The sequence below is a fragment of the Orbicella faveolata genome, unplaced genomic scaffold (genome assembly GCF_042242905.1).
Source record: "Orbicella faveolata isolate gen_17 unplaced genomic scaffold, um_ofav_v1 contig_12, whole genome shotgun sequence".
Classification (NCBI taxonomy): Eukaryota; Metazoa; Cnidaria; class Anthozoa; order Scleractinia; family Merulinidae; genus Orbicella; species Orbicella faveolata.
The window spans coordinates 32,843,456-32,868,282 of record NW_028301539.1 but is presented as its reverse complement, the minus strand read 5'-3'; the positions used below and the strand labels follow the sequence as shown (position 1 = coordinate 32,868,282).

Sequence of the window (24,827 nt, the reverse complement as noted above, 5' to 3'; positions counted from 1 at the left end):
GTTAAACATATACGTGTCGATGCAAAAATGGCGGCGTTTTGATCAAGGTAAACTTCGTATTTGTTGGCCGTTTTGGCAATCCTGTTGCAATGTGCTCCCTGTAGTTACGATGGTACAAGATCAAACCATCCGCGATGGACTGCACACCAAAATGTCGCCTCGCTAAGCACGCTGAACTGATCTTATCCGCCATCACAAAGGAAGATGCTGCGAAGATCCGCGCAATCTTACCCCGAGTTTGCGCGAACTTTGCCCGCGTTTCTGATCTGTTTGGTCGGAGCGCCTTGCACTTGGCAGCGTCTTGCGGCAAAGGCGACATTTTGGAGTGGTTAGTGAAAGATCAAGGAGTTGATGTGGGCACAAAAGATCTGGAGTCGTGCTGGACTGCTTTGCATAGAAGTGTCTTTTACGGATATTTGGACTGTACGGTCAAGCTTCTTCAGGTAAGTTAACTTACAGATATGTACCAATTCGCATATTAAGCTTACTATTTTAGAGTCCTGAGATCTGATACTGATCGAGAAAAATTTGTTTTCATGGTGGTCAGTGGAGCTAAAGTTTCATTACATTAATTTCATTAATGGTAAAAAATACATTTTGTACATACGTTTACCTGTAGGTAGTATAAGCTTAATGATGTCATTTTACATCTGTGTATACTTCTAGGAAATTAGAAATAATTTTGAATTGCCACTGGTGACCACGTAACCACAAGTCTTTAACTCTTATGCATATATGTGCAGTACATGGACGATATATGTATTTGAGTTTCTCTCTTTTATTTGTACCATATGCTATTTAATTGAAAGCTTGGTTCAGATCTTGGCTGTTTGGACAAGGAACGTCTCTCTCCACTGGATATTATTCGACTGGATTCACCATTCCAAATAAAAACAGGAGGTAAATGCAGTTTATTCGTCTACTCTAATGCATGAAGCTAAGATATGTACATGTTAATTAGGTTAACAAACTCCCTTGCAAAAGGATCAAGCCCACTTACATAATGTACATGTATGTACACTGCACATGCACGCTGTACAAACTGCTGTGCCAATGACTATACCTAGGTGTATAATGTTTCCGAAACCTTAAATGAAGACCTTTAGACAGCTGTACAAAAGTCATGTAGCCCAAACAGTGGATCCCATGGGCAATTAAAGACAGTCAGTCAGCAATACAATCATCTATTAATGAATTATTATTAATAGCAATTATTTACAGTAATTACATGTAGTTTATAGGTACCTGTTAGACTGCACAATATAGTATGCTACTGTACCCTGTACGTACAAATAAATGAATATAAATTATGCAATAAATTTATATAAAGCAATTACTTGACCATGTATTTACAAATCTCATGATCTAAGCATGAATCCTTTAATACATCTATGTGTGACTTTATCAACAGTCCAAGCTCAAGTTGTTTCTTTTTATGAAACTTCCCTGGAAGATGAACTTCAGTTAAAAGTTGGTGATGTTGTGACTGACATTCACATGACAAGAACCAGATACTGGAGTGGCAATCTAAATGGGAAAAGAGGACATTTTCCAAAAGACTGTGTAAAGCTTTTATCAGAAGGTTTGTGTCCTACATGTGTATAACATGTATACTGTACATGAATGCAGCTCAAGTTACACTAAAATTTTAACATTTGTTATTGTTAATACAATGTACCACACTAGGCCAGGAATCCACATTTAGATCACCTCAGTACATGTACACTGTATTGTTTGAAATAAGTGTTATTGATAATATCTTTTTCCCAATCTTAGGTCAGCTTGATTTTTCTGAAGATAATTACATTTAGGTCTATTGCTGTCAAAACAAACTTTTGTATGATGCATTTTGTTGCTATTTTTAATTGTTTTTCTGCTATTCAGACATAATTTTATTGTCAGTTAGTCAGTAAAGTTAAGTGTCTTTATCCTGTGGTAATTGTTTAGAGGATCTTCAGCAGTTATTAATAGCAACCTGGATTTCACATGTAATTAACTAGATATACACAACTTTAGTTAGTACATGTTGTTGAAGTGAGATCAAGTTTAATTTAGAACTCATTTCAGTGATCAGTACAATGTACATGTAACCTTCATGCATGTACAACCATAAGCTCTCATTTTTTTTTCTTTTTGAAAGATCATCCATTAGAGCTGTTTACTTGGGGATCCAACACTAACTTTACACTTGGTCACAGAGATGAAAGCACAAGACAAGTGCCTGAACTTCTTGAAAATGTCCAGAGAGAGGACAAGGTTTGCATCAAAGAGGTACATATTCGTCTACATTTAACAATTTTTGTAAATAAAATTTTTTTTATACAACATGTACTGTGGAATCCGAATTTTTCAAACGTGGCTTATTTAGAGCAGTCTTAGCCACCTTAGGCATGAAAGTTCCTAGAGAGATTTAAGATTCCGATACAGTGTAGACAGGGGTTCATTAATGTTTTCAGCAGGAAGGCAACTGGTTTTCACTTGCAAGCAAACCTTTTTGAAGTGAAATTCTGCATAGTCAAACTACTGTAAGCAGGAAAAAATTGGTCCCGCATGCAGCCAGTCAACTTGTCTGGTGCCTGGCCTGTAACGAAACCCCTGTGTACACTGCACAACTGGTATTTCAACTTACTGTCTAATTACCAGTAATTACTGTACTTTATGAAACCTGTCATTGCACCTTCCTGAGAGTTTTATCACAGTGACTGAAACAAGCTTGTGCTTACAAGTGGTTGGCCATTAACTGTTTTTCAAAATTTGTGCACAGCTCTGACTTTGGCAACACAAATGTGCATCTTTTTACTGCTAGATACCTGAGAATGAAGTGTTGCAAGTATCTGCAAAACATACATTGTACCTGATCTCTTCTTTGTTTCCACCATTGTCTGTTTTATTTAATAAGGTTGTGATGTGTAAGTTTCACTCTGTCTTCCTGAGTGTTGATGGCAAAGTTTTCACTTGCGGTCATGGCAGAGGAGGGAGACTAGGACATGGCAATGAGGAGACTCTTTTGGTACGTAACCTCTGACAAAATATATTGTACATAAAATATTTATTAATTACAGTGTTGTGTTATTAAAGCTAATATTAATTTTTACATACATGTACATGTTTTTCATTATTAATAATTTTTTATAAAGCTAATCAGTGCATACACTGTACTCGTGTACATACATTGTTTACATGTAATATGCTGTGTACAGTATAAGCCTTCAGTCCAATCTTTAGATGATCATTCCTTCCATTTAGTATATAGGCCATGGATATCTTAAACTCAGAGAAATTAGTTATGTGTTATTAAATGGCTGAAACAAGGAATTACAATTTATTGTTAGCCTGTGTGCGAACACCCCAAAGGCTATTGTTAATTATTTTTTCACATCCAAAAATTTGAAGATGTACATGTATCAGTTGTGATACTGGTGTATGTATGTACTGTATAAACAACACGTGTTCCTAGAAAATGGTAACATTGTATTTTTGTTAATTATTTTTTTAAAGGTGTTACAACAGGTAACAGCTCTTCAAGGAATTAATTGTGTGTCAGTCACTGCTGGTCAGGATCATACAGTGGTAGTCACTGATGAGTAAGTACTGTCTAATTAGTTTTGGAATGGATCTAAGTGGCATCCAAAAAGAGAAGGTGGAACATTAGTGCAGGCTAAAACCAGATCTACATGTGGGGGATTGAACTGTATTGGAAAGGGGTGGTTGATGCAGCAGTAATTTAGGAATAGAGATGGATAAAGAATAACAAGTTTCATGTGGTAGATATTAGAAAAACAAAGTTAAGGTATCTTGCGCTTTAACATTATTATTCAATTGTGTTTGTTCCTTGACAGAGGGGCAGTTTATACATTTGGTCTAAATGACTCTCATCAGCTTGGACATTCACCCCTTCCAAAGCAGTGTCTCTGGCCAAAAATGGTGATTATGAGATCTTGCAAAATTAAATACATGTATATTAATTGTTTAGTTTTTTCAACTGTCAGGATTGAGTTTGTAGGCCAAGTCACTGTTATGTTGTAAATGATAAACAGGAATTTATACTGGTATGTACATGTACCTGTTTGGTAGTATATTCATGCACAATCTGGTGCTTGCTCATTAAGCTGTCGTTTGTTTACCATACTTAAAGGACATTTGAAATTGTAATATCCATGTACTGTAACTGGAGTTTAGTTGAATCTAACATGCACTCTTAATTGTTTGATTTATTGTCATGTGGTAAAACATGTAGCTAATAATTATTCTAAATGTCACCTGGCAAGCACCAATTAAGTAATTGTTGGCTGCTCTCCCAGTAATCAGAGGTACTGTAACTTTGACCTGCACATTTTGTCAGGTTGCCTTGGAAACAATTTCCCAGTACCCAATTAGTTGTACATGTGTACTCCTGGGTGGAGAGAGTTCTCTTGTCCAAAAACAAAACAATGTCCAAGCCAGGGCTTCTACACAGACCACTCAATCCAAAGTCTGGGGTACTAACCATTAGGCTACCCTTTCTCACTCCAGCTAATTTCTGATAAGCGTTTGTCTTTGTTCATACAACAGGTGCAACTTAAGTTGTGGAAGAGCAAAGATATCGTGGGAGCTGCTGCTGGGCGTTATCACTCAGTGTTCTTTACCAGGCATGAAGTCTACACCTGTGGCTTGAATGCTGGGCAGCTGGGTATGGCCTGTCTACTAGTGTACATAGCACATTGAATTATATATATGTATAAATGTATAAGTGTGCTGTAGCTTTGTTACCTGTGATAGTATAACAAGTCTTTTTCAAAATAACTGTTACATGAGCAAGGTACATGTAATACTATCAATATAACATGTATCCCCTGCTTTGCAATATTTTTTTACAATTAAAAGATGGATTTTTTTTCAGGACATGCAAAGGGCGAAAAATTCCAAACACTTCCCCGTCAGGTACAGTACTTAATTAATAGAACTTCACAAAACCATGAAACTGTATTAATTAATTCAATGTGCAGCTTTTGTTTACCATTAATTTGAGGCATTAATACACTATTATATCTTTCTATTACTGTTCATAACTGTTCATCATTGGTTGAGAGCTACTTTTACATGCACTTGGTGGAATGCGACCATGGCTTGCATACATGTACATTGTACGTAACTTTTAGCCAGTGATGACAATAACAATAAGTCTACCCTCTATTAAGCCCTCAAGCCCCCTTCTTTACTACTTTGTCATTAAACTAACCAACAATAGATGAGATTGGGATCAGCAAGAAGGCTTTGCAAAATGTTCACACTCAGAATTGCACAATAAATCTCAGAAACCCCAACCCTTCAAGTTAACAGGCTGCCTCTTAGCAAATGTGTGCAGCTATAAAGGAGAGCACTGGCCATGACTGTCTTGAGTTTCACTTTGCCAAAATTACATTTAGCCACATGTTAACCACACCTGCAGGCATGCACATGTGCAGCCAACCTTTTCCCAAAATGGAATATCTTTTGATTAAGAGTTCATATTTGTATGATCATAATTAAATAGGTCAGCAGTCTTGCAGATAAAGGCGTCATAATCAGCAACGTGACTTGTAGTGATGGTGCTACTGTGTGTGCAACAGACAAGGGTGACATCTTCTTACTCAACCTGTATACTTGCCGCAAGATCATATCCAGGTATTCAAGACGTCAGTGCCTTCTTTTACACTTTTACACTATTTGGTTTTTGCAATACTAGTACATCCACCAGCTCTTTACATTTTGAATTTGCTCTTTTATGTAATTTGATTTGTTTAGTAAAAATTGTCATGGAGGATCTAACTTAGACTTTACCACATGATGATTCTACAAGTATGTCTTACAATGTAAATGTTGTGAACTGAAACAAAACAGTCATCATTTTTTTTCTGCTCTTGAAGGTTTGCTGACTTGACTGGAATAGCAGTGATTGGAGGTGAGCTGGACATGAGATCCCCACAAGAGGTCAGCAAGAAATTTGCTGATGAACTTGCCGTGACTTTGCTGAACTCAAGAGGAAGGGTTAGTGTTTCTTTCTGTGCATAATAATTTATTATTAATAATTATTATTAGTGTTAGTAATAGTTATTATTGTGCCATAAAATTGCATTGTTTAAAAGTACTAAATTGAGTCTGACAAAAAGTTGAAGTTACTTAATAATGTTTTTCTTTATATCTTCCTTACATTAGGTCTTTCAGTGGAAGCCCCAATTCACTTCCACAAGAGAATGTTCCTGGTGTCATAACCGACCAATCACAGGTTATTATCATTAATGATACAGGTTTTCCTTGAGATACTGATGTTGTTAAAATAATGTATGTACATGTACTTTTAAAACAATTAATACGCAATACGTAATTAATATGTACATGTACCATGATTTTTATGATTATGGCACTACAATGGTAATGCAACATCCTTGTGTCATATTGGAGTACGTCGTGTTGGAAAGGTATTGAATGTAATTGACAATAATTATTCAGATGTTGTGTTCATTTTTTCAGTTAGAGATTTTTCAGTTGGAAAACAACTGCTGATTGTGTCTGGTAAGTTAATAAAAAAGTTAGTTTATTTTTAACGTAAAGTACATACAACAAGGGATTGTGTGTTATCATTCACTTGCTCACTGAAGCTGTGCATTGGCAGCTGTTTTATTCGTGGAGGTTATAAGTACCATCTTTTCCCACATGTACATGTATTACTTGTACTGTGTACATGTACAGTTAATCGCTTTGCAAAAAAATTGCAGATGATGGTGAAGCTTTTATTTGTCAGCCCAACAAAGCCAAGTCCAGTCCAGTGAAAGTTGAATCCAACAGAATCTACCACTCATCCTCCATCTCTTCCAAAAGTCCTGAGAGGAAACTTGCACAATCACCTCCCACTTCTTCCCTGCTCAGTAACATCTCCAAAGACAAAGATGAGACACCTGCACAAGCATTTCCAAACACTACCCCCCTCAGTTTACTAGTTAAAGACAAAGAAAAGAAAGATACAGTTGTAGAGTATTGCCTGGAAAGGATTCCCTTGGTTCATCGTGGACAGCGTGTCTTCACTGATAGCAAGTCCAGAGGGTTTGCTGTGCTTCAGGTTGCTTCAAATGAGGGGTGAGTGTTATGTCCTATTTCCATCCCTACCTTTTAGATATGCTGTAATTTAGACACTTACAGCTAGACACTTTATGTCATCCCTGCTGGCAGACATCTCTCCTGAGTAGCCTCTTCCAGGCATTCAGTCAGTTGGTGGGCAGCACAAAAAGCAGCGAGCGAAAAAATAGGGGAGAAGCGCAACGAGAGAAAGCGAAAGAGCGCGTATTTTCACTAGCCCAGCATGAAGTTTTACTTTTCCTGAGCTAGTGGGCTAGTGTTGGTGTGGGACACTGGCAGCTATCTCCTGAGTAGACACCAAGTTGTGGGCTTAACCTGCTAAATATTAATAATACAGGCCATGCACTGAAACAGACCTGTATTTCCACTTCAGCTGCTATTACTTCCTACTAATTGCACTGCAATGCCCACAAGTACATGCAAAACTGCAGTTGATAGAGGCAGTTCTCAAAACACTAGAACATACATACTGTACTAGCAAAGCCTGGAATGGCCCAAAACATCTTGACTAAGCTGTTAAGCAACTAACCCTTACCCAAAGCTTTTGTTAGCAAATAATATTTTTGAGGGTTTGTTTTCTGTTCATGCCCAGTATACAGTATATGTGGAAACAGAGTTTGATTGCACTCCACTACAGTGTAATCCATTCCACTGCAGCTAAGCATACTGCACTGTGCTAATCTGCAAAGCTAATTAAGAGGGTGTAACATTGAGTTCTTGGATTCAAATTAACTTACTGTGTCACGACATGTACATTTAAGAGACTTCTTCTTGTGTTTCCAGATTGCGGAAATTACCCAAAGTGAGCCTAGAACAAATGTCTGAACAACTGATTCAACTTTTAGAAGAGGCAACTTGCGATGATGACATTCATGATGTTGAAATAATTGTAAGTTGCTGTTGAGTGATTTCACATGTACATGTAGCTATAAACTAGAGTTTTGTTTGAATGAGGGATTTGGCTTTTGCCGTGCATGGGAAGGTGTTGCATAAGCTTTTCAATGTGTCAGGGTTGAAATGCCTTGACTACCTTTTTAATACACTTGAAGTTTTTCCTTAAAGTTTCGAAATTCTTATCCACGTGAATTTGTTTGATTATTGAGAGGATCAAAGTAACAAATAATTATTGTTAAATTCCAACAACTCAGTTTTGTTGTACTATTTACTACTCTTGCTGTTAGGTGAAAGGTCAGACAATTCCAGCTCATGGCTTCGTCCTAGCATCAAGGAGTCCAAAGTGCTATCAGCTGATATGTGAAAACAAAGAAAACTGCCCTCAAGTTACAGACAGACGGATGCGGACTATACCACTACACAACAACGTTGACTATAGCCAGGTTATAAGCTGGCTGAAGCGACTTTATGGCGGTGAAAATACCAGTGACAAAGAGCTATTTTTGAAAGATGTTCCTCCATCAAAAAGCAAGAATGGCTACCACAGCATAAGCAAAGACAAGCTCGAAAAGAAAGTATCGACAGATAAGTCTTTAAAAGAGAAGAAAGTTGTACGTGAATTTGATGACAAGTTGGTTCAAGACTGTTCTCTGGCGGACCTGGTTTTCTTGTCAAAAAGAGAATTGGACGACTTTTCTGCACCAACTGTTGACAATGGTGACATGTTACTTGAAGATAATGGTGCTGGTGATACATTGGATGCAGCAAAAATCAAGCAAGGCAGGAAAAGTCATGCATCCAAGAATCCAGTCAGGTAAATTTAGGGTAAATAGAAATCTTTGTATATTTACTTGATGTGCGCTTTCGTATTATAAAGAAGATGATTTTCTAATAGTTACTTATTACTGACAACAACAGAAAAAAAACGACAACAAAAATTAATAGTTCAGTCTCTTAATTCACTGTATAATTATAACTCTTTTTTTAATTTAATCAAAATGCTGGTTCAAAATTTAAAGAACGGAACTACATTAAAAATGACATTTGTCTCGTAAGTAAAATTGGTTTGAAACTTTAAACCTTGCAAATCCCTGCATGTCTTCGACTGAAGTATGCCCTCGCTGTGTCTCTTGTTATTAACATTCACAGGTTTTTTTAGTTAATCTTATTAATTTATGATTTGTGATATATTTGAAAGTAGTAATTTGAAAATTATTTTGTCTTTGTTGTTAGGAATGGAAACAAAACTGGTCTTCCCAGTTGGAATATTTACAAATCTTTGAAGTTTTCAAGGTCAAATTGGTAAAAATATAACTTGCATCAAACTACATGTAGTTCTTGCTATGGTAGAAAAAAGCTCTAAACACATGCCTGTGAACACTTTTATCTTTTTAGCCACCTCTTTGTATTTTTTTTCTTTATTTATGTAATTAACTCATTTGGCTCATGCACAAACTTACAGTGTATGTTGGTCTCACTCCTTATTTAGTCCAGAGCTTTATGACGTCGTGATTGTCTCTGAAGATGGAACTGAATTGAACTGTCACAAGTGTATTCTTGTTGCCCGGCTTGGTATGTCTATGCACTCAACCTATTTCATCTTCGATTTAATAGCAAAGTTGCAAAGCTTTTCCTATTGAACTTTCATGTTTTATCGTTCTTTCTTTGCAGAGTATTTTCGCAGCATGTTAGCGTCTGGTTGGTTGGAGGTAAAAGCTTTAGCAGTAGTTATCTTGTATTCTTGTTACATGTGCAGCTCGCGAAATTTAAGGAGAATTTTCAAATGGCCTTCGTTGTGCAAATCCTGAATTGCAATTACCAGGATACTAATTTCGCGCCCTTAACACCTGCTACAGTGTTATTGTACAAGCTGTCGTTGGCTCACTTCGCTATTAGTTGCATTTGGCTGGCAAATTCCCACTGTATCTAGCACTTTAATGGCAAATAATGTCTCCAGTGCGGTATGGTGCGCTGGGGTGGGGTACAGTACAGGCTTTTTGAAGGGATTCGTTCGAGTGTCACTATCATTGTTAGCAGGAGATGGGGGGAAAGAATAATACAGAATGCCCTGCGTAGCGAGTGTTGTTTGCATTGTCATGGGCCTTATACTTGCTTTACCTTTTACGTGACAGTCTAGTGAACAGTCCAAGACCCTCAAGTTACCGTTTCCAACTGTCATCCTAGAGATTGTGCTGGATTTTCTGTACACAGCACAAGCACGAAGAGTAGAAGGTAATCCCTGTTTTCTACTCTGTATCTTGCCAAAGGTGTAGTTGATGAGTTTTATACGTATACCTTGTAAACATGCTTGAATCTTGAAACTCGTGTAAACCTCTGTTTGGCGGCCTCCCTGTTGGATGGGGTCAGGAGGGAACGTCTGTCAAAGTGGGCCATCTGCCCTGAGTAACACGTCTCACTTGTAAAAGTTCGAGAAGGAGCGAGAAGGGAACTGTGGGAGCGAGAAGGGAACTGTGGGAGCGCTGTTGCAGGTAAAGTTTATTTTTATCAAGACAAAAAAGAAATCTTTCTTTTCTTTTTGTTTTCCCAGAGATTGTAGATCTTGAGTTATTGGGAAACATTCTTATCGTAGCAGATCAGGTAATGACTAACTGAAAAAAGTAAATGCATACATGTAGCGTATTTGCGAGCTTTCTAATACCTTTAAATCCCATCGGTTTGACAAAACTGTTTTGTGTCGTTCCGAATTAGTATTGTTTTTGGAGCATTGTTAAGATCGGTTTTCACTCTAGTGTCGAAGGTAATTCGCATTTTCTTTGGTTTTGCGTTACTACGTGAATGGATGGGCTTAAAATGTTCGCGCCTTCGCAATTAAAACCAAAACCAATCGTGTTTCGTTTGCAGACATTTTCTCGCCCTTTGCGCTGTCTGCGTGTATTTCCTCAAGTTTTGATTGGTCCACTGAATTGTCCCTGTCGTTTGTAATTGACCAGAGTGGTAGGTTAGGTTTTGGTTGTAAGAAAGTTGCGTGATGTTAGTATGGTAATGATCTGTTTTTCAAAGTTGATACATGGGTCTTGTTTTTCAGTTGTTGATCGGACGTCTCAGGGAGATCTGCGAGGCTGTCATTGCTAATCTCGGTAACAGAAACAAAGATTTTTTCCTTCTTTCGTTGTAGCTACCATTTACCAATGCAACGTAACTTCTAACATGTCTAGCCATAAGAACAAAATAATCAAGGAAACTTAGACACGTGGTTAGACATGTCATGTCAGTACGTAAAAGATAACTTGTTTACTATATTACTGCAATTTAACAATTGATAAAACACCTTTTTTTGACACGTTGTGAAAATTACCATTTGTGAAAATGCCATTTGCACAATAAAGATTCGTTACGTGCAAACAACAAAACTATAAGGTACCTTAGCTGTTTTTGTTTTATCTTGTAGTCACTTTAAAGAACGTTTCTGAGCTTCTGGAATTCTCGCTGCTTTACAACGCTAACCAGCTTCGAGACATCTGTACAGAGTACATTTGTAACAATCTGGGGAGTCTGATGGAAGCCAGGTCTGTTAAGAGCCAAATTTCTCCAAATACTTTGCGAGTAAAAAACCGTGAACACCGGCTTTGATTTGATTCTGACAGGTCGATCGTTAACTGACCAATCACAGCAAAAGTTCAGGATTCATTAGCAAACCTCAAAACCTCAAACCCAATTATCGTTGATGTTTGCAGTTTAGTTTTCTCACGCCTAACTGGCTTTTGCCTTGCTACACAATTGCATTACGTAAATATTTCTGATGTTCACGGTTTTCTGAGTTTCACAGTGTAAGTCCGAGTTCATGTAGAATGTCTCAAATTCCGTTTGGTGAACTTCGATCAATCATTGGTTAACTAGAGCTACCCATATAATTTCTTTTGCGTACGCTTTTACGTTTTCACGTAGGACAATTTTTCGAAGTGTCTTTATTTAACAAATAAAAGAGCCTAAGCCGTGTGTTACACTGTGATGAAACACGACGGGCATCTGAGAACACGAGGGAAATGTAGAAATGTTTTCTACATTTCTCCAGTGTTCTCAAATGTCCGAAGTGTTTTATCACAGTGTAATACACGGCTTAGGCTTCTTCATTTACTTGGTGATATAGAGGTAAAGTGACGAAAAACAATAAAATACGCTTTTGCTATGTTTTGTACTCTGATAAAACATGGGTTTTTGACCGATCAGAGCGCGCTCAGGGCCCTATCTATATGATAAAGTCCCGCTCCGGTAATACATGTACAGACATCTGATGACAGTCTTGATTTGGATTCACAGAACCTTGGATTCCCTCAGCGATGAAGCGCTTAAAGAAATTTCGAAAGCTTATCGCAGCATGGTAGGTGCTCTTCTTTTTAACATTGCTTAGGAAATGGTTATCTAGTTCAAAGCATAAGGATGTTATGATAATCAAGAACATTTAAGGTTAAAACGATGAAACCATATCATAGCAAAACACGTCGTTCGCCACATACATGTAACAGCGCTAAAAGGAGTTACAAATAATGAAATCAGATAGAAATTCCAAGCTAATGAAACAGGTCAAATTTCCTTTATGGTGACCTCTTTGAAGCTCTGAATACCTGTTATCTTATTTACATAAATGTAGGTTTTAAAAATACCGTCTCAGATTTGGAGTGTTTCGTTTTTCCACAGTGACTTGATAGTAATGCAATAATGAGAATAATAATTGAATCCTCAGGTTCCAAGAATGGCGTGGCGAATGATATCTCCTTTAGACCTTCACGACTCCATCCCTCCTGATATTCCTGAACCAAGCCCTGGAAAACGAAGGAGAAGCACAGGCCGCAAGAAATCATCTAAGAGTGAAAGCGAGCATGATGTTGCAATTGCCGAGACTGTGCAAGAGCAGGCTGAAGTTGGAGAAGGTTAATTAAGTGGTCTGTCTTCTTTATTTTTTCCAAGGGAGATTTGACCCATATAATACAATGGGGGGCAAAAGATGTCCTTATTTGTCGCGAAATTCACTTTCATCATGTGATAGGTAAATATAAAGTCTGCGCACGAGCTTTGTGGCCCAGCGAGATAACAAAGAGACGAGACTGGCCCTAAACGCCTCATCACTCAGTTGGTTCACTTCATTGCATGAAAACTGAATTTCTAAGTATAGTGCTCGCTGGGGCTAAATGTGCGCGCAAACGAAGTCAGTAGAGTGAGGTAAACATCACAACCCTTCAGATTCTGAAATAAGTTTGAAATTCTAAGCCCTTGTCATGTTATACGTCATGGTACGGTTAACAACTTTAGGCATTACATCTGTGAGTTAATAGGCATAACAATTGCCATCTGCTTTAGACAGACTTCCTTTTACTCAGGTCACAGAACGAGCGTCCAAGAAACAGAAGAAGTGTTTGAAGTGCAGTACAGGGAAGCATGTAAAACAAACAGTGAGATGGGGGCGCCTCTGGAATCCGCAACAGAAGAACAGGCAATACAGGACAACCAGGATAATGTGCCACAGGTTGGTAAAAGGTCGTACAACCTTGGTATAGTGTCTCGACGTTTCTCGGACTCCTGTGTTTTGTGGAAAAAAATAATAAATAAGTTCCAGTCGATGGCCAAGATTTTTCGTCCTGACCAAATGTCAATCTGTAATTTCTAACTCTGATTAAAACCCCTCCACTGCAGCGACCAGTTAATTCTGGCCCACTGTTTTGGTGGTAATTTCATTCATCACAAATTATGGCTCTTTTAACCTGAGCTTTTTCCTGCTAAAGAGTTTTAAGACTTCTCATATGTTGTTTAAGGCTGGTGATACTGGATTGTGGTACCGTAAAGAGTTACCAGGATCTACCAAGTCAAAAAAGAAAGGCAAATCACGTGACAACAAGAAACCCAGTGGCAAATCTGGGCAGGATTCAGAAGCAGAACCCACGACACAGAACAATGAAACTTCCGCCAAAAAGGTTAGTTATGTAGGAGCTGTCTATGAAAAAAAAATGAAGAAATGATAAATGAAAGGATAATATTTATATAAATTTTGAGTTCTTTTCAGTATATTTACTTTTGCCTGCTTTTGCAAGCGTTACAACATTTTAGAGCAACGTTGCACCATTTGTGTTTTTGTTCCTTTGTTGTCAGTTTTGAGCGATTCTCCCTCAAAGCATTGTTTTTGCCATTGTCATTCTTAATTAAATTTGTGCGAACTAGCCAAACGTCTTAATAAAGAGTCATCGTTGGCCGCAATGTAACAGTCTGAACAAGTTTACACGGTGTTATACTCTGTCTGTTATTAACTTGGTCAGGATGTTTGTTTGTTTGCAAGTTTTCATTTTTATCTGGATGAAAACTGCCTTCAGTCCTTCTTTTGTTAATTTTCACACTATATATATTCAAGGTGACTTCACCTCAGAAACCAGCTTGGAGTAAGGCAAGGTAAGTTGAAACTTTGTAAGTTGCACAGTGCTCAGTCTTGACAACAGAACCATTCTCCCCTTTTAAAGCTTTTCCGGAGTTTTGGTGACTGGTCGCGTATTTTAATTTTTATTTATTTTGGTGGGTGTGTGTTTTTAGTTTAATTTGGTATTTCTAAGGAAAGGTTGGCATTACGAATTGGGGGTACATCCCATGTCTTCATCTTGTAACGGCGGGTTTTCGCTGGAAGAAGCCCAACAGCGATGGAAAACCCTTGTGAATTATAATACATAAATAAATTATTATATATAAACTCCTTTTCACGGGCTTTTTATTAACTCAGCCTTCCTCAACCCTTATAACTTGATATATGTTTTCGTACATGCCCAGCGTGTCCAGTCCTCCCGCGGTCAGCCTTAAGGATATCATTGAACAAGAGCAATGTCAGGATTCCTCGAACGTTGACTCCGTGAATGAGGTATGCGCCTTTTTGCTTCTTTTCTCAATGCATTTTATCAGGATCGTATGGCTGAAGAATATATGTCCATGGCCCTACTGCAATAGGATTACCTGTCAAATTACGTTAAAATTGCCTTGACATGGTCCTGTTCGGTTAAATGGTGCCTTTCTTAGCTCATCATATATTGCTTGCGTATTGTGAGGAGAGAAAATTAGATAATTAAGTACGTTTTACATATTCGCTTTCGCTATCAGAAAATATAGAAATCCAACATAGATATATTTGTTTTAGTTCGTTTTGCGTTTCTGAGTTACAGGTTACTGTTCCAGTTCATTGACCGTACCAAACACCTGCTGTTTTGTGTAAGATCATAACTGTAGTTAGAACCGAACTGTAATTACTACCTGCGATAGTCTTTTGTTAAACTGTTATCTACCTGTATTGTTTTGAAAGTTATTAATCTTGTAAACGTCGAATTCCGTTATAGCCAATCGAGCTTTCTGAGATGTATTAGACAATGTTTAGTTAAGAATTTTTAATAGCTTTACGCGATCCTTTAGAATTGTGCTTTCGGCTTAAATAGTCGTGCCTTGTAAAATATTCTTTGGTTACGTTCTGGTTATAGTCGGGTACGTTCCGAGTACCTTAGTGGATTAAACTCTACTGTTGGACTCAAGAACCGTGTATTCTCTGTCTTCCCATTGGATTGTTTTGCTGTAACAGATCCCGAGTCCTCTAGGAGTCTGACAAACTCCGTCGCTGCAAGCGTGTTTCCCTCTGGATTGTTGTAACAAGGATAACAACCTTAAGCGGTCCCAAAAACGTGTTATCACATTGGTGGAGATTCAGTGTAGTTACAGCAAGCTTTCCGGGAAGAGGCAAAGAAATAGACGAATGTAACCCCTTGGAGCGACGGATAAAGAATCGTCCAAGTAAGTCCGTAGATTTTGTACATAAAGAGGTTCTTCAAGAAGAAGAGTAAGCCGTATTACTTGTGAAGCCAGTGGAGCATCTATATCAGTATTCGTACGCTAGTACCCCGAAGAGTAAAACAGATGCTTGTGTGAGTTGCGATTTGCCATTTGATGAAAGTGAGATAGCCCCTGAGTTGCGAAGAGGAAATTCCAGTGTTGACACGCCCGACTCTCGCCGTGGAGAAGAAGAGAGTCATCGAGCGAACTGTACAAATTTAGAAACAGTTGATATTAGCATTGACGGAGGTGCTAGTGGAATTCCGTCGACACCGCCCCAGAATACGGAAAAAGAGACAATTGAACCAGCAGTGGAGGAATATCGCAATCAGGAGTCAATTTATAATAAAACTATAGAAAAAGGAAAAGAAAAAGAACGATCAAAAGAGGATTCAGAAGACACTGTTTTTGCAACAGGTGGTCTACAGGAACCAGTTATTAACTCACCCGCAGATATTTATAAACACTTTCCCCGAGGAGTAATCTTTGAGGACGAACTTCGGGAAAGACTTAGCGAAACAGAAAGTTCAAGTTCAGAAGAAATTGGCAGTAGAGAAAACACTATCGACTCTGACGACCAATTTAGTGACGACAACGCTGCACGTTCGTTCCACAACACCCAGAAAGCAGGTACCGGTCCTCCTAGTAGTACTGCTAAGAAAATGTTTAGTCAAGAAACACCGGAGGAAGCAGCAGCTGAGTTATTACATTCATATCAACAAGCACTAAACAACTTGGCACAAAAGATGCTCATCAAAGATGTATGCATTGACAAGTTCCATGGCCGAGATAATGAAGATATCACGCGTTGGTTTGAAAAGCTGGAACTGTTATTAACCACCAAAGGAATTGAAAAGACTGGTCCATTGGCTCTAGCCCAAATTGTTAATAACTTGAGCGGGCCAGCGGAAACCTTCCTTTTTGAGCTGCCAGCTGAGGAAAGAGAGAGCTTTGAAAAGTTGAAGTGTGCGCTTATGAAACGTTATGCCACCAAGGACCGTACATGGGCTAAGCGCCAACGCCTTATTTCGCGACGTCAAGGAGCCAATGAACTGCTGTTTGATTACGTAAATGACATGCATGAACTCTTTGGTGGGCTGCACTTAGCGGAAGTGGATAAAGTGACATATTTCGTAGAAGGATTATTACCATCAATGAAAGTTGAAGTTCTCAAGAAAATGCCAGAAACCCTGCTAGAAGCAGAACAATATGCCAGAACTTTGGACTCAATTAACAAGCGCGTAAGCCAAACCAGTGAAAATAGTCAAATGGATAGATTGATAAACGCGCTAATGATTAATGGACAGTTACCAGCTGTGGCGACGGGTACCAATTCTCAACCAGTGGATCAACAGATACAATCAATAAACACAAAGTTAGATGTGTTGGCTAGCAAATTAGAAGGTGTTGCCCACAAGAAAGTCAACTCAGAAAAGTTGGCCGCCTATGCTGCGCCTGAAAACAGTGAACAAGGGGTAATGATGGGAATGATTGAAGATCTACGTGATGCGATGGAGTCTCTAGACCGACGTGTAGAAGCCCGTATTAACAACCTCTCTAGACGAATACCACATACCAGATATAACCTCCCACTACCGAGACAGCGACCTTCCTGTTATAACTGTGGTGCCACCGGTCACTTCGCACAAAGTTGCCCACAGCGAGAGTACCATCTGACAGCTGACCAGTACATAGCACGTGAGCCTAAACGAAGCGTACAACCACCTGGATACCAGAATAATTCAGAGTACCAGCCAAGACAAAGAGAAATTATGCCTCCAGAGCAACGGGATAACCCTATTGCCACCTCAGATTGTTATGGGTCCATAGCTAGTTACGACTATGTAAAGAAAGACGAACCCGAGGTAGCGACTCAGAACACGGAGAAGACAGCACACCCAGTTAGACGTACATCGCTGAAGCGAGAACAGCCAAATCCAGGCCGACCTAAGGAGGTGAGGTCCACAATCCAAAAGACAGAAATGCCTGGTCGAGACAAAGAACCAACAAATACCCAGCACAGAGAAATTCAACAAGAGGTAGGCGAGGTATCGAGAGCAGAAAATACCGGCCCAAAGGTCAAAAGTCCTGCAACGCATGTGCCACCACAAGACCCGCCACAATGCGAAGTTCCTGTTGCGAAGAACCAGAGCCAACCGGTCAAGCCAAAGCAAGTAATTGTTAACAAATCCGATGACCAATGCCCACAACAAAACAAGGTTTTCCCTACACAGTCATTTACAAGGAGCAACAATCCTCCTGTTTTTGATAGAAACACAAAGTCATATTATGGTTCGGGTTTAGCTAGACGAACTGGTATTCCACTTGGTCCTGTGATACAACGAGGAGAAGCTTACGTGAATGCGTTTACAGCGAATGCAGAAAACAAGCCAATCAAAAAGTATGTGAATCGACCCAATAAACAGAGGCACGAGATCCCTGTCCCTCCTCGCCATGCACAAAGTTCCAGTTATTTGCCAGAGGTGCAAGCACAACCACAAGATTCAGCCAAATTACCAGACCCAGGAAAAGAAATTACAGAAACTATTACGCAATCAAATGAAAGTCAGGAGCAGAAAGTAAAGCGTAAAGTGAGGATCAGTCACATAGATCAGTCTCAGCCAGGAAAAATACCCGAGAAACAAGATTCAGGGAACCAGAACGGTCTCTACAGAAAGGCAATGATATCAGATTCTCTTGGAAACACGAGTTCAGACCTGAAAACCGGTGATCTTACGATAGCTGGAGATCTTGAAGGTCAATTAATTAAGTTACTTGTAGACACTGGAGCATGTGTTTCAGCGATAGACGAGCAGCTTGTGAGGAAGATATATGGCTCGCAGCCGGACCACATAACAGATGGGCTCGTGCCGTCCGTCAAGACAGTCAATGGAGAAAAAGTCCCGGTCCTGGGAAAGATTGACGTTCCTGTGAAGTTAAATGGCATTGTGTACCAAACCCAGTTCCACGTAATACAAAGCCTTGCTCACGAAGGCATACTTGGGCGCGATTTCTTACAAGAGCACGGAGCGGTCATAGATTTGAAAAACAGCTCTCTGACTTTAAAAGACAGGCCCTCGAAACTGAGCACTACGTCTACTTCAGGAAATGATCGTGTGATGGGAACCTTCGTCTTCCCCTTTCCAACGAAATCTACACTAGAAAGAGGCACCTCTTCTACTGATTACATGAAGAGTGATCTCAAGATTTTCCTAGGAAAAGAGAAGTATCAAAAGAATACACATCAGTGTTCTTTCAAATGGTCATTTTGGATCTTCCTACTTGCTGTATTTTACCTGTTTATGTCCTCGCGAGCCCACAGGTTAGACGAATCGCACTTAGCAGAACGAGAGAGTAAAAGAAAGCCCTGCTTTGCCACACAGTATCAAGTCAAAACTCAAGAAAAAGCTTTTGTGACGTCCCTTGATCACCACAGCAAGTGGTTTGCCAAGACATTCGCCCATAATTGGCACGACCCTTACATAAGTGGTGGTTGCACGCCTTATTTGGCACACTTGAAGGATAATTCATACCGTACAGATGACAAGGAAAATGAATGTGACGTGCTACTGTTAACTACATAGAGCTAAAGTTATTCAGAGAAATTGCGAAGACCGTTTAAACTAAGATCTGAGAACCATTAGGATTAAGAAAGATTAAGAGATGACCGACCAGGATAGTATAGACCCAAGAAAAAAAAATGTAGCTGTCAACACATTGATTATTAAGTCTGACGCGATCGCGAGTACTCGAAGTGTCATAAATGAAGAAGTACCTTGAGGTACATAACAAAGATAAGAAAAGCAACATAAATCATCAATATTTAAAATTACGTTACAAGCTAAGAAGCAAATACTGAGGTATGTTAGTTGCTAAGCGAGTACCTCTAAACCATAGAACATAGTCAGAGATTGATTTGTCAAAGTTGTTAATATGAAAACGAACAAGTGATAAAGCTTTTAGTTTATTTAGAACCCCCGAGAGCATCATATCCGCTAGCTCGGTTATGGCCGCGGTTCTGGCCACGAGGAAAATCAAATACAAAATTACAAAAAGTTAAAACCAACAAGAAAAACTATATATATTTTTGCTTCGCTATTGACGTTCAAATGATTGTACTTTTAATTTTTATTGCTTGACTCAGGAGAGTTTCAAGCTAAGGTTGGAGGAATGTGAGGAGAGAAAATTAGATAATTAAGTACGTTTTACATATTCGCTTTCGCTATCAGAAAATATAGAAATCCAACATAGATATATTTGTTTTAGTTCGTTTTGCGTTTCTGAGTTACAGGTTACTGTTCCAGTTCATTGACCGTACCAAACACCTGCTGTTTTGTGTAAGATCATAACTGTAGTTAGAACCGAACTGTAATTACTACCTGCGATAGTCTTTTGTTAAACTGTTATCTACCTGTATTGTTTTGAAAGTTATTAATCTTGTAAACGTCGAATTCCGTTATAGCCAATCGAGCTTTCTGAGATGTATTAGACAATGTTTAGTTAAGAATTTTTAATAGCTTTACGCGATCCTTTAGAATTGTGCTTTCGGCTTAAATAGTCGTGCCTTGTAAAATATTCTTTGGTTACGTTCTGGTTATAGTCGGGTACGTTCCGAGTACCTTAGTGGATTAAACTCTACTGTTGGACTCAAGAACCGTGTATTCTCTGTCTTCCCATTGGATTGTTTTGCTGTAACAGATCCCGAGTCCTCTAGGAGTCTGACAAACTCCGTCGCTGCAAGCGTGTTTCCCTCTGGATTGTTGTAACAAGGATAACAACCTTAAGCGGTCCCAAAAACGTGTTATCACAGTATTTATATTTTATAGTTTTCGCTACTGGTGTCGTTTTACTTTTGGTGTCTTAGTAGACCAAACGATACTTCTCGAGAAGGCCTGAAAACAGTTGCATCTGCGATAGGACGCAACGCGGAAAAACAGTCAAATAACTTCCTGAGTAAATGTGAGTTATAATTTAAAATCACAGTCATTACTTTTTTCTGTTAACAGAAAGTATTATCGCCTCAAAAAGGGCCTGGTAGACAGCAATTGTCCGGACAAAGGTGAGGCATGCTTTGAGACAGAGGTTTGAAATGGGTTCATATTTTGCGATAATTACGTGTGACAGACCACATTGCTTATTTTTTATTTTCAGTCCCGCTGGCAGCCCTCAAGGCCAAGCCGTTCGTTGGCATTCAGGCGGCCGTCAATCACAGAAGCAGCGGAAAAGGTCAAAGTCCAACACATTAGAAGAGTCTGGTGACCAACGGAAAAGTTCGGAAGGGAATTCCAATGAAACTGCTGACACTGGGAAGGAAGAAACAAGACCGTCAGCTTGGTAAAGTCGAAATGACAGATCGAGAACTATTATTAAGGAAAATATTTTATTGATTTGAAGGGTCGCTACCGGTTTTGAAAATGAGTTAAGTGGATCACGACGGTTGATGGAAATTGTCCTATGAAAAAGAAATTACACCAAATTTAAAAGGAACGTTAGAAACTGTGGACCGTTAGAACTGTTGAAAAATCTGGAAATTTTGTTTTCTTCTAGGATGGTTGCCATTCAGTCTTCTCAGGCCATTAATTTTTTGTACGTTTATTTGGTTTCAGGGGTGGAGTAAACAAGGAGCCCGTCCCAGTCCAATCCTTAAGGGATCTTATGCAAGAAGAAGAACAAAAGACAAACCTCCCCACCCCCACCCCCACCCCCAGAATTCCTATCGCCTCAGGAAAGTCAGGATCTGCGAGGAAAAAACTCAAGTACAGTAGACGACTTACGCAGTTTCGTAATACCCGTCCACACTCCGCCGGACAAATTTGAAAATGTAGCTTTATTTCTACTTTAGGCCTACCGTCCACGCTAATCCGTCATGAAAATGGAGCTTTTCGAAACGCTCTTCAGACCGGAGGAAATTAAAAACGCCGGCTTTGCGTTTTAGCGTGGACGAAAAACATTTTGAAAACGAAGCTTTTCGAAAACGATGACGTTACGATAATCACGTGATTTCCCTGCCCGAGTATTCTTCAAATACAAACTCAAAATGACCGGTTATTGTTGCGTTTTAAACATTTCTCTGGTGTAGTATGGAGGGAATACACTTGATGTGTTTTCAGAGTGAAAACACAGTTCTGAAATTCCTCCAGCGTAATGTAAACGGAGCCTAATTTCTTGAAGCTAACATTAAAATAGTTATTTTTATTAATAGTAAGTGAACTTGGTGAAGCTCTCTCCAGGGAATAGAAGGGCGAGGTATTACAAAATCTGCGGAGCGTGTGGTGCACTTATTGCCTCCAGTTACCAGTCAATCTTATCAACAATAATTTTTGAGGTTGGCAAGTCTTAGTTAAATAGTGGTCTTCAAGTGGTAACACAGCAGTTATCCTAGGTGTCCAAATTTAGTGTTCAAATACATGTACAGAGATTTTTCATCGGACGGCTGCAAGTGAAGTCATGTCACTCACGTGAATGGGCTTCATTAACTTACCAACCTGGGACAGTCAATAAGAAAGGGACTTGCTTTTACTTTTATCGATAAGGTGGATAAGTAGTTTAATCTGACTGTAAACGTTCAACGCCTGTACAGTAACGGCTTCTTTGCTGGGAACGTATCTTCTTTTGTTCATTTCTGTTACATCTTGAGTGATACGTTGTTTAGTTTTGTCTCGCAGGAAAGTGTTAGTTGATATCGAGAAGAGGCGTTTTGTGTGACGAGTCAAACGACACTTTTTTGTTTCAATTGACACTGTTTTCTCTTTGTTTATTCGCCGCGTTTCCTCCTTCACTCTGCTGCAGTTGGCGCCCTCAACCTAGATTTTACGCAGACAGTTCAAATTCTGATGGACGAGAAGTTGATGATACGAATTCTGAGCCTCACTCTAGCGTACCTTGCTCTCCTCCAAAAAGGTAACATACTTCCAACTAATTTCCGACTTCACTAGTGAGTCGAGACATTTTATTATATGGCAAAGCTGTCCACGATTAAAATGCGAATTGTGATTGGTTCCTTGAGCGGTCCGAAATTTGCGATATATACGGCCATTTGTCCTGAGGTGGACCGCTGACAAATTTGTATAAGAGAAAACAGCTTGTCTTCTCTTTTCCTGCAAGTTTGGCGGACAAATTTAAATTCACATTTCACGACATCACCCCGAAAAGTATATCAATTTTTCAAAATGGTTGAAAATTTTATCACAGAATCGGAATAAATATGTTGGCTTCGAGTGGTTATGATAGTTGTTTGATTTTGATATCAGTGTTCTTTCTGACACCTGACCAATTATATCTGTTTTGTTTTTTCGTTCTTAGTGCCTGGCAGTCAAATTCTATCGCATGTTCTCCGCCATCTTCGTCAGTCGCTTTTTCTACCATCCTTGAAACCCAGCAAGAGGAGGACACAAATCTTGCCAAGTATGTGTCTTTTTATGTGTGCTGTGCTTGATAAACTTTGTTTTGTTTGATTTAAATAAGTAACCGTGAAGAGACTAAAATAATAAAATTCTAATCAGGATACCTGTTTTGATCAGGGTTGCCACAGGTCAGGAAATGGTCAGGGAAAAACAATTCTTCAAAGTCAGGGAAAATTGAAATGATTTAATACGTCTGATTTAATACTGAAGAAACATTTGGGGTAACTCTGTTCTCAACGATATTTTTCCTTAATAAAGAAGGAAAATTTGTTGAAAATTATCACTCTTAATGAACGAGTGGAAGAAGAAGCCGCTACTAAACCTGACATTTTGTATTTCTTTGGTCAGGGAAATTTGATTTTTATCAGGGAAAAGTCAGGGAATTTTGAAAAGGGATGTTTGTGGCAACCGTGTCGATGAGCTACCAAATTCTCAGGACCATTATGAAAGAAGTGTGTTGGAATCGGCAGGGAGAATCCAGTTGTTAATCTTTTTCTATCTATCCGCTTCCCTAGGTTCAGCAGGAAGCCATTCCACTTGACACAGGTATATGCTGTCACGTTAATTTCGTCTATAAAGCGGCGATACTAAGACTATTGTCGGACTTAAGTAACAAAGATATTAATCATTACGCCCGCTATTAGCGCTACAAACTGATCAAAACTCAGCAAACTTGCAACCGGTTGAAGCGCGGGAAAATCGCGGAAGGCAAATCGCGGATGGTTTACCCTAGCATCTGATTGGCCAAAAAGAAAACTGTCCTTACCCTGATTGGTTACATAGATCAACGATTGTAAACTAACGTTATTTTCAAAAATTATGTTGAGAATTGTCACAATAGCAGCTGCAAAGTAGCTGGTGCAGTTTTTTAAACTAAACCATATAGCTAAGCGTATGTTTCACATTAAATTAAGTGTTGTATTGCATTGCCTTGTATTGCATTGTATTGTATTGTTACTTTTCCACGTGTTGTGTTTTCAGCTTGAAGAAAGAGCCATGGAAGAATTACTGCAATACTACGGCGGCAAAGACAGCGCCTGCGAATTGATCACAGTGGAGAGAATACCATCAACAGCAGCTAAGCCGGTTTGGAAAAAGGAGAGGTCACCATCACTTACAAGCAATTAAACCTCTCCACAAACAGACTGTCTTTCATAATTACTGCACATGATAAAACAGAACGGAACTGAATGACGAAGAAGACAAGTCGCAATGAAACTCTGCACCTATTTGCAACGGTCGCGGAAAGTAAACTGTTTACATATCCTATGAAATATTGAGATAATTTTATTTGATGTTGTTCCCTCAAAGGGCTGTCTTCACAAAGTATCTTAAAAGTTTTAAATATTGAAATTTTAAAAATAAAGGAGTGAATAAAACTCAGATGTCCTTGTATTGTGAACTGGTCGAAATTAGAGTGAAAGGGCATTCGTCGTTTGCCTCGAAAGGAGCTTTACTTCAGTTGTGATGGCGCTTGCCACAAAGGTACAAGTGCTTAGCTTAATGATTGGTGTGTCTGGTTATAAGTCCATTTGAATATATGGACGAACTTGAACATGTGAAATGGAGCGGCAGCCGCGACTGTGTCGTCCCAGCCCCCCCCCCCCCCCCCCCCCAAAAAAAAACCTTATC

General features: G+C 39.1%; 1 protein-coding gene across 1 annotated transcript; it reads left to right on the top strand.

Moving 5' to 3' along the window:
- Positions 1 to 24,578, top strand: LOC110064585 (inhibitor of Bruton tyrosine kinase-like). The gene is made up of 36 exons (XM_089283361.1): positions 1 to 443; positions 810 to 900; positions 1,412 to 1,582; positions 2,141 to 2,271; positions 2,900 to 3,010; positions 3,499 to 3,584; positions 3,840 to 3,924; positions 4,552 to 4,669; positions 4,880 to 4,920; positions 5,513 to 5,643; positions 5,886 to 6,006; positions 6,175 to 6,244; positions 6,490 to 6,531; positions 6,735 to 7,092; positions 7,876 to 7,981; positions 8,274 to 8,800; positions 9,220 to 9,288; positions 9,476 to 9,558; positions 9,658 to 9,695; positions 10,119 to 10,218; positions 10,535 to 10,584; positions 11,033 to 11,084; positions 11,396 to 11,513; positions 12,265 to 12,325; positions 12,689 to 12,875; positions 13,323 to 13,468; positions 13,755 to 13,913; positions 14,345 to 14,382; positions 14,752 to 14,839; positions 20,799 to 20,851; positions 20,944 to 21,126; positions 21,399 to 21,548; positions 22,582 to 22,692; positions 23,095 to 23,196; positions 23,711 to 23,741; positions 24,177 to 24,578. Exons 1-36 carry the CDS (start codon positions 135 to 137, stop codon positions 24,321 to 24,323), a joined length of 4,464 nt encoding a protein of 1,487 aa, XP_089139487.1. The 5' UTR covers positions 1 to 134; the 3' UTR covers positions 24,324 to 24,578.
- The last annotated feature ends 249 nt before the right edge of the window (positions 24,579 to 24,827 follow it).